General features: G+C 39.1%; 1 protein-coding gene across 1 annotated transcript in view; it reads right to left on the minus strand.

Annotated features, from left to right (window-relative positions):
- Window positions 1-1,140: 1,140 nt before the first annotated feature.
- Window positions 1,141-16,151, minus strand: part of LOC139718778 (cholesterol oxidase-like) — a 62,661-nt gene continuing 47,650 nt past the window's right edge. The window contains exons 6-11 of the mRNA XM_071630242.1: window positions 10,288-10,534; window positions 6,372-6,505; window positions 5,518-5,684; window positions 4,718-4,892; window positions 2,206-2,639; window positions 1,141-1,711 (exon numbers count right to left, since the gene is read on the minus strand). Coding sequence (XP_071486343.1) covers window positions 1,141-1,711; window positions 2,206-2,639; window positions 4,718-4,892; window positions 5,518-5,684; window positions 6,372-6,505; window positions 10,288-10,534 — 1,728 coding nt within the window. The remainder of the gene's footprint in view (window positions 1,712-2,205; window positions 2,640-4,717; window positions 4,893-5,517; window positions 5,685-6,371; window positions 6,506-10,287; window positions 10,535-16,151) is intronic.

The raw sequence follows: 16,151 nt of genomic DNA on the forward strand, positions 1-16,151 counted from the left end.
AGCTGGATATCGGGACGCATATTCTTCGCCTGATATGTGTATGGCATGTTTTTTTTAACAGAGTAAGTCCAGCGATGCATATCTAAATGTTTAGTCCCACATGTTGATACCGCACGTCGACTTCACCACTTGATTGTAGTTTGCAACGAGCATTGTTATGACTTCAAGAGGATTGAAAATATTCAACTGTGATCTAATTTAAAAGTCCATGTGATATGCACTCTTAATGAGTATTTCACATACCACCTTGACAAGTACTTTGCCTTAATGTGCTTTTTTGACGCCATCTTATTTTGGACTGAACACTATAGAACACAGACGAAGTTTTATTTTCTTAATTCAAAAAGATTTTCTGTTGATGCATTATGTCGAGTGTTTTTGTTAGAATAATGCACATTACATATTATATTCCACATACTCAGAATCTTGCTATAGGATTGGTCAAGAGCTGATCACGTGATAAAGCGTAGTTTTGCCCATCACATCACCTGAGAAGAAAAGTTCGTTACACTCTATGATGATAGTCATTTTGTTTCGCTGATCTCTCACACAGTCCTAACGCGTGATATAACTTACAATTTTGAGTACGCGCGAAATGAAAGTGCGTTGCACTGTGGTCTATTTTGACCTGGGTCAAGTGATAGACCACAGTGCAACGCACTTTTATTTCGGTGCCACGCGCGGGGCGCGGAGCAAATTTGTTGTTTTGTCATCTACGCGCATACGTCATAAAGTAAACTACGTAGTCTGAGCCCTGAGGATACCTAAAGACAGCTAAAACGGTTTCAGATGTGGAATAAAATGGAAATATCTAGGACCCTAGATGTGGAATATAAAGCAAATAATCAACTTTAAGTTTCAGGGAATGAGACAAACTATCACTTCCTCGGCGATCTGAATGTGTCAGCTATCTTTCCTCAGCTGCGCTTCGGAAAGATAGCTACATCCAGATCGCCTCGGAAGTGATAGTTTGTCCCATCACTTTCACCAACGTTGATCATTTGCTTACTATTTACTCTCAAAATTTTATGCCAAGTAAAGAGAGAAAGAGATAGAGAGGGAGAGAAAGAGAAAAAAAAGAAAGAAAGAGTGACAACTATAGCAAACAGGGGGGAAATTCATGTAGGGATTTGTCTCTTGCTATGGAGATGTCGTCCAGTTGTTTTCTTGAGCAAGCAACCTCATGGTTCTCTCAGCGAGGATGCCAATTGTCATCGACGGATTAACGCCAATGCACCGCGGCATCACGGCTCCGTCTACGACAAAGAGGCCCGTATGATTTTCCGCAGTATCCCCGACGAATACCTGTCCCATATGGTTGACGACCCCGCTGTCCCCACTCTCGCCCATACCGCAGCCGCCGAGTGGGTGGACAGTGATGCTTCCTTGGACGTGTCGGAAGTAGGGGATGACACCGCGCCAGAAAGGATTCGGGATCAGCTCTGCCTTCATACCCCTGCACTCTTCCTTCGCTCCGTCCATCACGATCTGGAAATAATCCTCTTTCCCGACGTCGGGGTAGTCGACGATCACCCTACCACTCTTCTCGTCGAGGACGAGACGACCACGGGAATTATCTTGACTCATGGAGAGGAAGGCGAGGGAATTGTGAAAGGCCCGTCCTGTCACGATCCGCCACAGCTTACGCCAGTAGTCCTCCTGGGGCGTGGTGTCAATGCCGGCAGTGAAGTGTCCCACAATCAATAGAAGCCTGAGGACAAAACAAGGAAGAAAGTGTTTCTGACTTTTTCGGCTGAAATCCACTTATTTTGCGGTGAACGACACATCAAAAGGCGTTTTACACTGAACGTGCAAGTCCATGTCAGTGAGGCCAATGACCAGCATAATTATCGATAACACGTGACATGACTTGTATACGCAATGTCTTCCAATTACGATTTTCAAATAACTTCACTTTTCATTATAGAATTCAGCTGGGGAAAAAAAGCAAAAAAAAAAAAAATGGCATCAATGACGTTTCAAAATCAGTCTCAGCAGGTCTCTCGACATTCTGATGACACTTTGCAGTGACAATTTGACGATATCAATTTATATTGCAGATATAAAACAAATTTTCCAAAAAAAAATAACTCAAACAAAATGTATGAAGTACGAGATTGAATAAGCCTTTTTTTTCCTTTAACCAGTCGACTTTTCAAAAGGCATTGTTTGTTTGTTTGTTTGTTTGTTTGTTTGTTTGTTTACCTGTACATTAGTTTAACGCAAGATGGCGGCGTCCCATCTTCCAGAACGTAACCTCGCCCGAGATCGATCTCCTTTCTCCGCATGTCAATTACTCCAGCGATGCAGGGGCCAGGCCCTGGATTCTTGGGTTCAGCGGCGTGTACAGGATCGACATCCTTCGGCCGCTTTCCGACACTGTTTGTGTATCGCTCGCCGTTGTAGGCAAAATTGATTGTGTCGCCGTTTGTTGAGAAGCGCTGCCCGAGTTTGGAGGAAACGCTCAGTCCCGCTGCCGCCGAGTTTAGAAGGATATTGGTTGATCCGAGAGCACCCGCACCAAGGAGGACCACACCAGCTCGGATGGTATTCGTGGTCTCTTTACTAAGGTAGTTCGCAGTGATGTGAATTACCCACTCGTCCGTATCTTTGTCTCGTATCACCGAATGCACCAGCATCTGTGGAAATCGAGATGCGCAAATTTTCGATGTGAATATGTGCAAGGTAGAGTTCAAGGACAAGTCCACCTTCATATCAATAAAGTTTGAGAGAATGCAGCAATATTAGTAGAACACATTAGGTAAAGTTTGAAGAAAATTGGACAATCCGTTCAAAAGTTACGAATATTTTAAGCATTTGCGCAGTCACTGCTAAAAGAGAAAACTACTACAGTGTATGATGTCACATGCGTACAACTATATAAAGAATATAAAAAGAGAATTTCACAAAACTTTCTTGCCTTCTGAAAGAGAGAAGTCGAATGTTCTTTTGTTATGCGAGAAAAATGGAACTATGTTGAATTTTCTTTATTCTTTCTTTGTATCGTTGTACTCATGTGACATCACAAGCTATAGCAGTCTTTTCATCCAGCCGTGACTGAGCAGAAACTTCAAAAATTCATAACTTTTTAACGGATTGTTCGATTTTGCTCAAACTCTCACTGATGTGTTCTACTAATATTGCCTCATTCACTCAACCCACATGTCTATGAAGGTGAACTTGTCCTTTAAAGCTTATGGAATTCCGACGATTGGGGTGGGGTGGGGGAGGAGCGTGTCCACCTTGGCTTTGGAGAGACCAACCTAATCCGTGGATCTTTACGGATTAAAGCGATATTATAGTATTGGTAAAGATGAGGATTGGGCTTTTAACTTTTTGCGCGATACCAAGAAACTTCTTATGAAATAGTACAGAACAAACCATTCTAACAGGAACCATTCTAACAGGAACTCAAAGTTGCTTTGATGAAAATCGGCTTTGGAATGGCGGAAACAACCCGAAACAAAGTAAGACAAAGTGATCGTAATAAACGGTGGGTCCCACCTTTTGGAGGGATTGATCTGTTTTGGGTATCTCAGCCATTTTAAAACCAATTTTCATCAAATAAATGTTGAATTCTTCTTGGAATTTCATGCTCTTTTATACGTTATGGGAAGTTTCTCATTGAAAAATATGTTTCTCATCAAAAATGTTAGAAACCTGAAAATTGGTCTCAGCCGAAACCCCTTTAATATTTCTATTTTTCTGTTTTGTTAGCATTTTTGATAGATTATTTATCTGCAAACCTGTTCAAAAGGTAGCATTTATTCATCGAAAAATTTCCGTATATTCCAACAAAAGTGTGCATCAAATCGTTGAATTCCAATTCTAAAAATATGCAAGAGCACTCACTTGTGGGAGGCACCCCTCCCTCTCCTGCCACCGCCCACCCTCTCTCTTCAGTTTACCTCCATAAACCTAGTACACAGTGAAGACCCCCAAGCGGATCAAGAGGTGACAGATAACACGATTTAACCGTTCGTAATGTACCTGGACATTCCTTTGTCTTACGTATTGTATCGTAAGATTTTCAAATACTCCCCCAAAGTGTGCACTAGATCTCTTAATCTGAATTCCAAAAATGCACAAGTTTCATTGTATTGAAAGGGGATATTCCGTTTAACACCCTCCCCTCGCTCGGTCTCTGCGCACTCGCTTAAGTGTGATTCCCCCTCCCATATTATACCTATTCTCCCCCCACCCCCCCCCAAAAAAAAAAAAAAAAAAATTATGCTTAGAATACTAGTATTCAAATACAAATATCTTCTGGCGCTAAATTTTCTCTCGCGAGGGTATGATCTTTTCGGCTTCGGTGTTTCCGCCCCCTCCCCCCATTTCCTACATAAAACCACCGCTACAAGTGCTCACTTACGATGGATCAAGTCGACTTCAGTTTCAGAATGAAAATATACTTGCCACCCAAAAATGCTAGCACATTGGCCTGTAATCTGTACATCTAATGCTGATTTATACAGGAAATATTGATTTTAAAAGATTATTTCCGTAATTTTCGGTTTGATGTCTCTAGTCTGTGCTTTGAGGCGAATTAAAAAATCGATGTGTCACGCAAGAAACTTTAAAACCACAAACAACAACAGCAAAAATAATAAAAGCCTAATCTCGATAGAAAAATCAGTGTCAAATTGAAGCAGGTCAGTGTACACCCAACCTCGTTAAGTGCACATTCAATTCACCTACTTGACTTATTGTTTTATACCTTGGTGTAAAATTCGGCTCCATGGGCTTTGGCGTCCTGAAGGTAGGTTAAGTTTAGCGTGCTCTTGGCGCCTGTGTTGCACCCACTACAGCAATTGCCGCATCCGACACAAGCTGGCTGCGGCACACCCACTTGGTTCTGCGGCATGTCATTGAAGTTCACATACAGCGGCGGTCTATGTGATAAAAAGATGTTTTTGATACTCTTTCATTGCTGGTATTACAACAAAGTGCTAACTGACATGACCAAAATACCATCCCCAATAATCGACAGATAATAATTTATTACATTAAAGTGATGGTACAGTTTTGGTTAAGATGGGGAATTCAAATTTTAACATTTTGCGAGACAATTAGAAACCACTATTCAAATTTGAAAGAGCAGACAATCTAAAGAGGAATTCAAATTTTGTCTGATGAAATTTGGGTTTGTTATGGCTGAGATATCAAAAACAAAGTAAAACAAAGTGACCCTTTTAAAGAGTGGGTCACACCTTTTGCTAAAAATGTCTTTGTTTTGAATATCCCAGCCATTTCAAAACCTATTTTTGTGAAATAAACTTTGTATTACTGTTAGAATTGTTCGCTTTTTTATATTTCATAGGAGGTTTCTCATCATCTCACAAAACCTCAAAAACCTAAAGCCCCAAACTCAACCAAACAATACTATCCTTTTAAAGGTGAACTCTGTATGAATGATTATCTTTGTAAAGACATCCCTCAATCTTAATCAAGAGCTACAACGTAACAAATACTGTCTTGGTTATATTAACTACGGAAGTCGATTACAGGGCCACCTACTTTGAAAACACATCTACGCCGTCTTGAACTGCTTCCCTCATGACGTCTAGCTTGGTCAGGGAGGGGAAGTCGTCCGGATACGACGATGGCCTCATCATCTTAAGGAATCGGGATCGATCTTGACCGTTGATGTTGTCGAGATCGTCCCTGAGCGCTTTCGGCCACACCTGATTGACAAGAAGAGGCAACAAATGTTGTCAAAACTCTACATCCAGTCGATCAACTCTAGACCCAGTCAATCAATGCGGCATAGAGGGAATGATTTTACTCGTAGCAGAATTTACATGCACCAAACAATCAGCGCACGCCGACGTGCAAACTCACGTCACAAAAAGAGAGCACAAATTGAAAGTCTCATGCTCGACCAGAAAAAGAAAGAATTGCTTTTTAATTGCGTCTGATTATTTCGTTGATAGCTTGGTCTCAAAAACTTTATTGAATCTCTATTGAGGTAAATTGTGCTTTATTTAGAAACTTCAATCAAGTATGATATTCCTTAATGGTGATGCAACCCCACGTGAGCAAAAGACAAAAAAACAAAAGTAACCCAGCATGATCTCATAATCATTTTGCAAGAGAAATGAAACCACAGGTGAAACGATGATGTGTTTAATGAAACTGTCTGTATACGAAGAGAGTGATGTAGTAATCTCAAAGAAACACATTGCGTGAAAACCGTCCATAACGGTAGGATAACAAAGACCAACATCAATGGCTCATAACGGATGTTATCAATATTGATACATGTCTCGGTTTTTTTTTTCTTTTTTTTTCCCCTGAGATGCTTTTGAGCCGTTATGCACGTGAGTGTAAATGTTTTTATTTTTTTCTCTTTCCCAGAGTTACGTACTTACCTCATCTTCGAAGACTCTGGGGTCGGCATCGAGAGCAACATTGGCATTAATCAGGGACGTCCCTCCAAGTCCGCTCCCTTGAAGAACAGTGACATCGTGTCCAACGATGAAATCGTATAGACTGGTAAAATTTCCTCATTTCAAGGAAACAGATGGTAATACGCATCACAGTTTACGACTAGCTCCATTATGGTGAATGTGTTTAATTCTTTATGCATTTATATATGTTCATGTACATGTATATATCGTGTATGCATGGATTATGTATGACACAGTTTTATAACATTTTGATATCTCTTAGAATTCCCCGACTCCGAAAGCTTTACGTAGAACGAAAGAAATACCACAAAGAGGGGGCCACCACACAAACATGCTTTTAGAAGGCAGATTTTGAAGTTCAAATGCAATGACGATTAGAGGGTGTTAAGACACCGAAAATCGTTTATTAATATTTTGTCGATTTTGTATGCATGAGCGCAAGAGAGCTTGCATGCATAATGACTTGAAACATACTCTATGAAAATTGCAAGTTGCTCTCCAGATATTGCATAACTCAACGGCAGACAATGTATTGTGATGAACAATAGGAGTTTAGAAGTATAGAAGTTTAGGAGTTTAGAAGTTTAGAAGAAATTACGTTGATCAGAAAATCAAAGTATATAGGAAATATGCCAAACTAAACAAAATGAAAAGGAGCAAAATAACATCGTTTTAAAACAGATTTTATGTCATATCCAACTAAAGCGAGTTCAGTCTAGTCTAGGCGAAGGGGGGGGGGGGGGGGGGTAATGTCATACACGCACGCAGCACCCGTCTTGTGTGGAAAGCCTGAACGCCATCTGCATCTACATAGGCCTCATACGTATCACGATCAATGGTAATATCGCACGAGTCAAAATCAAAATGGGCGGTTTAGCGTTGCTGTACTACAGTTGAATTGAATTCCTTAGAAAACTAGAAATTTCGCCATGGCGACTGGAATGCCTCCGTCATAATGCATGGTTCTCCTAATAGGTCGAGAGTGGCGTGTCTTGACAATGTGTCATGACAGTTTCACATAAATGGCAAAATACTGAAATGACAGGTTTAATTGTCACAAATGTGTTGACTGTTCACTTTTCTTGAACTATTTCTGCTATATTGTCTAAAAGTGCAGGTACGTGTATTTGGGGACTTGAGGATTTTTACTTGATTTTTGAACGTTTTATAAGTTTAGGCATTTAGCAATTTTCAAGTTATGGTGAAAAAGTGTAATTTCGTTATTAAAATAAATAGTTACATTTTAACCTGACCTGCCACCCTTACCCTTTGACGCTATGACCCTATTCCCAAGAGAATCATTGCCAGTAAGAACATTCATAAATGTACTAAATTTCATGATGATACCTTAAGTCACTTTTGGGATACGGAGGAAGAAGTGAAATTTAGCTCTTCCACTTGAGCTTTGACCTTTTGACCTTTGATCTTTAGGCAAGAAACTTCCCAGAGAATCATTATTGGGTAACACATATCTTTTTGTGATTAAAATTCAATAATAGTGCACACTTTGTTTGGAGAATATAAATTAAAAAGTATTAACAAATGAATACCGGTATCCCTAGAAAAGTCAGGGAAAACATCTTTTCGTTGGTATGTAAGTCTATTGTTGAGGATGGGGGGGGGGGAACATATCATTCCCTCCCCCCCCATAATTAATTCCTGAGATGTGTACATTTTTCTCGCTTTTTTCATAGAAAACTGTCCAAATATTTCACCAAAGTCAGACTGCTGAATTTCAATTCTGAAAATGCAAAATCTCCCTCCACCGTTCGGTCCTTTTCCCATGGACTTTCATAGATTTCCAAAATATTTCATCAAAAGTATGCACCAGATCTGTCACTTCATTTTTTTAAATCAAAAGTTCCGTCGGAATATCTCATTTCAATTAACCCTTTCTCCCTCTTGGTTTCTCTCCATAAATTTATTACACGTTCGGGATTCCCGCCTTCAAAAAAAAAAAAATGTTTTAACGAGATATTTCCTTTGAATTCTAAAAGTGTAGAAAGCTCCTTCAGATGCTGGGGCGTCGATCCTGGAGGACAAGGGAAGCAAACGCGTCATTTTGTCCCCGAAATGGGGGAAATTTTCTTACTTTTTATGATAGAAAAATGTCCAAGTTAATATTTCACCCGTTGTGCAACAGATCGTTGAATTTCAAGTATGTAAATGCAAAATTTCCCTCGCTTAGTACTTAGTACACTTGGGAGATTAACACATTTCTAAATACACGTTTGTATAGTATTTCATCAAACCTTTCCCACGCTCGGTTCCAAAGAATTAGGCCAGGCACACTTTGGGGACTGACAACTTTCCGAATATTCCACAAAAATGTGCATCAGATCATTCTACATGTATTTCAATCCTATAAATGCAAAAGCTCCGTCGTAGGTAGCCCCTCCCACACCATCCCCCTCCCCCTGTCAACATTCATGTATCACTTTAAAGGCCTACACAATGATGTCGCAAACGCGGGACAAGAGCTGAGATACCGCGATTTAGTCATTCATTATTATCTGTGGATAGGGCTATTTGTTTTTCTTACTCTTTTGATAGGAAAAAGAAATCCAAAAATGTCACCAAAAGTTTTCATCAGATCGCTGAATTTCAGGTCTACAAATGCAAAATCTCCCTCATGTGGGAGGTTAGGTACCCCCTCAGACACCCTCCCCCTCGGTAGCTCTGCTCTCTCGCACATATATTCCAACTCCAAGTTTTGCCCCCTCCCCCATCCAATCGTGAAAACGTATCGACGCCGCAGAGTAAATGCAAGGACTGGCTACAGATGTCGTGAAAATGTCATACTAGGATAACGAGAAATGCAATAAGCTAGCACAACAAGAACAAAATCTAAATTCTTCAAATGTTTCGTGAATAATTTGAAAAATCAATATCCACGTCTAAAGAAGAAGATATTTGTATATATATATATATATATATATATATATGCTTTTAGTGTCCCAACTTTCAAGAAAAAGTGTACGGCATGTTATATTTGGGATGTGATATTGCCTTGATATCCAGTTCCTTGTTTTTGAAAAACTGCATGTGTTTATTGAGTGTCTGTGAAGGCGGAATTTTGAATAGTCCCCAGAAATCAACAATGAAAAGAAAAGAGAAAGCCAAAACGCACAAATGACGGCACAACAAAATTTTTACAGTCTTTACAAAAAGGCTTGAGTTCACCGGGGAAACAACGCCATACTATAAGAAAAAGGGAACCTTTAGCCATCCATAATATTTTTCTGAATGCAGTGCACTTTTTCTAGGGGGAGGAATATACTTCTCAAATCTGTAATTTTCAAGCACTTTTATAATTATATAGGTCGATATCACACAATAAAATACAAAGCAAACATTTGTTAGCAAACTTCCAACTGGCTGATGATGGCAAGAGTGCTGCCCCTTAGGCTATCAAGCGTATAATTATGTGAATACCATCACACTCATGGTACTGCTTGGATTTCCCTAACCCCAGGCCATACCCCTTCCATATCACAATGCATGTTCAAACACTATCTTGAAATGATACCAATGTCACCAGGACAAACTCTTTCTTCTCTAGGTAGGAATTGGGCAAATAATGATAAACGTAACAGGGCCTGCTCCAGAACAAGAGGCACTTATACACACCCAGTCACACACACACACACACACACACACACACACACACGCACGCACGCACACACACACACCCACACCCACACACCCACACCCACACACTATACACACATATACACTTATGTAAACTGAAAAGAAAAAAAAATATTAAGACACATAGTGCACGCTCTTTCAAGACACACACATATACACACGCACACACACACACACACACACACACACACACACACACACATACAGACATGCAACTGCAATTTACCAATCAACTGTTGATGACCACCGGCCGTAAGCTGAATTTCCCTCAGTGACTTCAGTGTTGTTTCAGGAAAGTCCCCCGGGAGCCACTCCTTCCCCCGTTCCAGGACGCACACAGACTTGCTTGCCCGACTCGCCCGGCAGGCAGCTACAGAGCCGCCGTAGCCAGACCCGACGACCACAACATCGTACCTTGGTTTGAGTTCTCCTCCGGGAGAGGAAAGCTTGAACGAGGAGTAGTCGATCTGAGGCTGCAGAATGAGGGAGAAGGAATAGATGATGATATTCTACTCCACAAGTTATCACATTACGGAATACGTGGGAAGGCCTTGGAGTGGTTCAGGAGTTATTTAGGAAATAGAAGACAATTTGTTACAATTAAAGACAATTTTTCAGTAATAAGAGAAGTGAATTTTGGCGTTCCACAAGGAAGTTTATTAGGGCCACTATTATTTATTATTTATATCAATGATTTTTGCCAGGCATCCGATGTACTATCCTTTATCCATTTTGCTGACGATACCAGTGTATTTTTTGCCCACAATGATGTCAATTTTCTTGTTCAAAAAGTCAATACTGAATTACAAAAAGTGAATAATTGGGTAAGAGCCAATAAATTATCATTGAATACCCAAAAAACGAAATATATGATTTTTAGTAATACTGTTGACATTTTGAGTACAGCTATAGTTTTGAATGATTTTCATTTAGAACAAGTTTCACATTTTAAATTCCTTGGAATTATTGTTGACGACAAACTTTCCTGGAAGTTACATATTGATTATATATCCAACATAATCTCACGTAATATAGGTGTTATAAATAGAATGAAATTGTATATCCCACAAAAATCATTACTTATGTTATATTCGTCACTGATATTGCCATATCTTAATTATGGTGTTTTAGTTTGGGGCAACACTCACCAGAACCTACTGGATAGAGTGTTCCTTCTACAAAAGAAAGCTCTCCGTGTCATCAGTTATCCTTTCATACCCTCCCACTCAAATATATTATTTGCCGCAAATAAGCTGCTAAAAATTAAAGATTTGTATTTATTTAATTTGGGGCAATTTATGTATACGTACAGCAACAACTCACTCCCCTCCATTTTCGATTCTATGTTTCAAAGAAATCAATCATTCCATGACTATCCCACTCGACGTTCCAATGAATTTCACTTACCTCTCTTACGAACGATTCTTGCTAAGAACACACTTATTTATACTGGCCCAACATATTGGAATTTTCTGAATAATGACATAAGAAATTCACCTTCTATATTTTCATTTAAAAGGAGATTAAAGTTGTTTCTATTGCAATGTTATGTTCCTACAGAAGTGAATCAGCCTGTTGGCTCATTTTAATTTTTTCCGAAGAATTATGATAACCAATAATATACTCTCACATATTCTCTCGTCCCTGTTGTCCTGAGACTCTTACTGAGTAGATTCAATTCTACTTGTAGTACCTCCGCATCTATTTCTCTCTATTTCTCCATATTTATGTATCCCTTCCTCGCATCCCAATATTTTTTCGACATAGTTCTGTCGAGGATCGCTGGATCTGTTTTTCCTTTCTGTCCGCTGTATTGTCTTCCTATATGTCAACCTTGTCTCGTTCTGTCTCGCATTGAAGTCCCCTTTCATAAGTTTTGTCGTCTCAGTCTCGTTTAATGTTCATTCGCCTGTGTATGTGTGTCTGTCCGTTACTCTGTCTTCTTATTGGGCTTCCAGACCTTTTTTTTAATCTGACTTTATTCCCGATCTTTTTTCCCGTTTTTGCATCAGTTCATTTTCTATTGACATTCTGTACCTGAGGGGCCCACATTCTACAAGCATTGCCTTTTTAGTGGGTCCCTCCATTTTTCGATATTTTGTGTAATGTTATATCGTCTATATCACTTCAGTCAATTTTCATTACAACATTATTTGTTACTTCAAGGTTCCACAATTATGTTCTCTTTTCAATTTTACTTTGTTTTGATTATGTAACCTTATTCTCTGTTACCAATGAAAGTGAAATGTTTATGTTTTTTTCGAAAAATGAAATAAAATTTGAATTGAAAAAATGATGGAGGTGGAGATGAACATGAGAAAAGAAGGAGAAGACGAAAAGTACAAAGGACAGGGATGATAAAAAAGTGACAGTGTGAGATTCTTGGCGAGGGAGAGAAGCGACCGAGAGGGGGGGGGGGGGGGAAGTTGGAGGGGATACTCCCTCCCACAATAGGGACTTTTTGCAAAAACGGATTATACAAGTGGCGTGATTCCTGTTCAACTGAATTCAATCCGTCTGCATTTCACCCAAATTTCACTTCTCATCAACAAGACCTCCACTAACCAGCAATATCATTGGATATTGAAAACAAAATAACAAGTCAAATCAAATCTGCACATTCATTTTATAGGTATACCTATGTAATCTTGGTACATATACTTATGTAACAATTAAGGTCATAGCATTGCCATGAAACCTCGCAAGTAACTATTACTCACATCATGAAATACCATACAAAATAATGGGGGAAGCAATACAGATACATGTACATTCGTGTATATGATATACCCTTAACATACACATAATTGTATAGAGTTATCGCTATCAAATCTGCGGCAGAATAAGGCTAGAAATGTTGTGAAGCCTGGGCACGTAATACGTGAAACAAACAGGGAATGAATGCGGAGTGAAAGAACAGCTCGCCAGTAAAAGAAAAAAGAAAGATTTCCCACCACATGTACAAAACATTCGAGCAATTTCCGGTAAACTCTGATTTCTGTTGCACTGTGAACCTATTGAAATCCCTTTAAAACCATGCGACTTTAATTTTTCCACAATTTTTGACAGCTTTTCGTCAATCCCAACTCATAAACAAAAGTAATTTTTTTTCGTCTTTTTTGGCACGGGTCAGGTCCACGGAGAGAAGAAAATCAATCAAATCCATGACAACAAAAAAAGTCCGAAAATTGCTCAAACTTCATTGCTTACTTTCTCCGAAACGAAAGAGCGTTTCTCAGACATCAAATCACGTTACCATTCTTCCCCATGTCCTGTACGCACATTCTGTTTGACCTCACAATTTGTAAGTCCCTTCCTCTTTTTCGCAAAATTCTCGTTGAAGCGAGGATTTGCGAAACGAAAAAGTATGATAAACGTGAAACGTACTGCTCACTATATACCGTATACGTGCTGCGGTCTGACTAACATGACGTCTGACCTCTATAAAGCTCATGACCGAGGTGTCTGACTTCATTCCATTTCATAAATTTCTTTTCATTTCATTTCATTTTATTCTATTTTATTTTATTTCATTTCATATTATTTCGTTTCATTTCATTTATTAGGCTTTCTACATCTTTCTACAAAGACATACATCTACACATCGAAATGGCACCAATAATCTTAAAAACAGAAGTATAGAAAAACACACTTGAAATGACTCTATGGTACGCCACATTTATATGTACAGCAAGCAGATGTTTGTGTTGGTATAATGGTCCTCATAAAAGGATTCGGAACACACACTCACAACTAGCGTGTATGCATACATAAAACCAACAATCAACAGAGAGAAACGAAAGAACGAGAAAGAATAAAGAAAAGCGATATACTTCCACTCAAGACAACTATCAGCTCTCCTTGGGGAAAAAAAATCCCTGGATGATTATTGAAAATTGGCGTTGTTCCCATTTAAGTTGCGTCATCTTCGTATGATGAGAATGACCGTAGTTCAGCAATGGCATGAGCCACATTTGCCCATACGTCGTAAGAACTATACGCACAAACTGCGCAAGAATGGTTTCAGCTCCATTGGTCGGAACACATTCCGAGAAAAACTACTACGAATGTTAGACTTTTTCATGTTTTTTCGACATTCAAATCCTTCGCAAATTGCTCTATTGCTCTGTGAATTCAACCCTTTAGCAGAGATTCAAGTACCAATGTGAATACGGTATTATTCTCTACGCTTTGTTTGGAAATTGAGGAATGCGCGTTGGAGGTTTTCTTTTATCTAGAAGACTCCCTCCCTCACCTCCCTAGTCTGGCACCATGTGGCGGATTTTTCCCCCTTTTTTGGCAAAAGACAGTGTTCATTATCGTTGTTTCATTTTTATTTGTCAGTGTGAAACATGGTCTTTGTTTCCTAGCTGGGAGCAGAAAATTTTCTTTCTTGTTCATCATTCATGTTGGCGGGGGGGGGGGGGGGGTCGACAGACGAGGAGAAGAAAGCAAGCTGCTTTTTACACCAGCTACCACATTTTAAATCATTTGGTCCTTTGTCGAGCACTCAGAAACACGACAATCATTATCATTCGAGCTAAACGTCTGTGCAAACAAATCAGGACGTACCAACCCAGTCGTTCTATGATTAATGCAAAGCGAAAGAGCAAAATTTCCCAAAGTACTCAAGCAAAATGGAGGAATTACCACTAAGAGCCTACACATTTAATACAACAAACTTGAAAGAACACTAATTCACTTTAAAATGTAAATGTCGGCTATGCCTTTTAAGGTCAACATTAACATTGATTCAAACAAACGTGGGCATGCGCATATAAACTTTAATGGACATTTAACAACAGGACTCCAGCCATACAATCTCACAGAGCCTTCACCACATTCACACAACAAAGTCATGTTTATGGTCTCACGACTTACACCTAGTCTCTCAACCGGGTCTTCCTGAAGCATACCAGCGTCGAAATGCCCTACATGGCGCTGGCCTTTTCGAAAATTGCTTACGCGTGGCTTGATGGATAAAATTCCAAATGAGCAATCAACCTTGCCTGGCAAGGCCCCACTTATAGCTTGAACGTTGAATTCAACATTCTATTGAAACTGGCATTTCTGGCTGACCAGCTAAGAACGCAAGTCATAAACCATGCATACAAAAGACCATCATTGATTCTTCTTCATTGACTCTTTACGACGGGGCACTGCTAGTATTAATTTTTGCAACTATTAAACAATTTAGACTTTATCCGAAATTTTGAAACAATGCCATCTATACGAATTTATTAATCATAACGATAGGGTATCATTCTATAAAGGGAATTTAATAATTTTTCTGTAGGTATCAAAATCGTTCTGATTATCATTGCGAAAATTTTCGCAGGAACTTCTGTAAAGCGTTTTATGAAAGGGAATGTAGATCTCTGTCTGGTAGTTTTTTACAAGTTTGGCGTTTCCCAAGTTTTACGTAGTTTTTTTTCCTCACATGCTTCACTTTAACGTTTTAAGGCATGGTATAGTATTGATTGAGATAAGGATTCAGTTTTTACCTTTTTGATACTTTGAAACCACTTTATGAAATGTTAAAAAGCATACAATGCAAAAAGGAATTTATAGTTTATGTGATGAAAGTCGGCTTTGAAATGGCTGAGAATTTCAAATACAAAGTAAAACAAAACCATCTGAATAAAAGGTGGGTCCCACCTTTTATTAGGATTGCTTTGTTTGGATATCTCAGCGATTTCATAACGAATTTTCATCATATAAAACTTTTAATTCCTTAGAATTGCATGCTCTTTAACATTTCATAAAAGGTTTCTCATTATCTCAAAGAATTGTCATCAAAAGAAGTTTGAAACTTGAAGCCCCATCTCAAGCAAAGCTGTACCATCCCCTTAATTAGATCCCAAATTTTGGGCGTGTCAAACACTATGTCGCTGGCTTTTCAAGCATGTCCCAGCGATATTCGCAAACCCCTCGTGGACAACCCTACATTGTTATTGACGAATGATTTGCATTCTTTCTATCATAAATACTTGACTTATTCTGCAAAATGTGTTCAAACATATGCTTCTCCTTTTCTACCAGTTCACGGTGAGTATGGATAACCTTTCAAGGAGTAATCATTATTCCCTT

This window comes from Diadema antillarum, unplaced genomic scaffold, assembly GCF_040938485.1.
Source record: "Diadema antillarum isolate AM-2024a unplaced genomic scaffold, OU_Dant_1.0 scf00000099, whole genome shotgun sequence".
NCBI lineage: Eukaryota > Metazoa > Echinodermata > Echinoidea > Diadematoida > Diadematidae > Diadema > Diadema antillarum.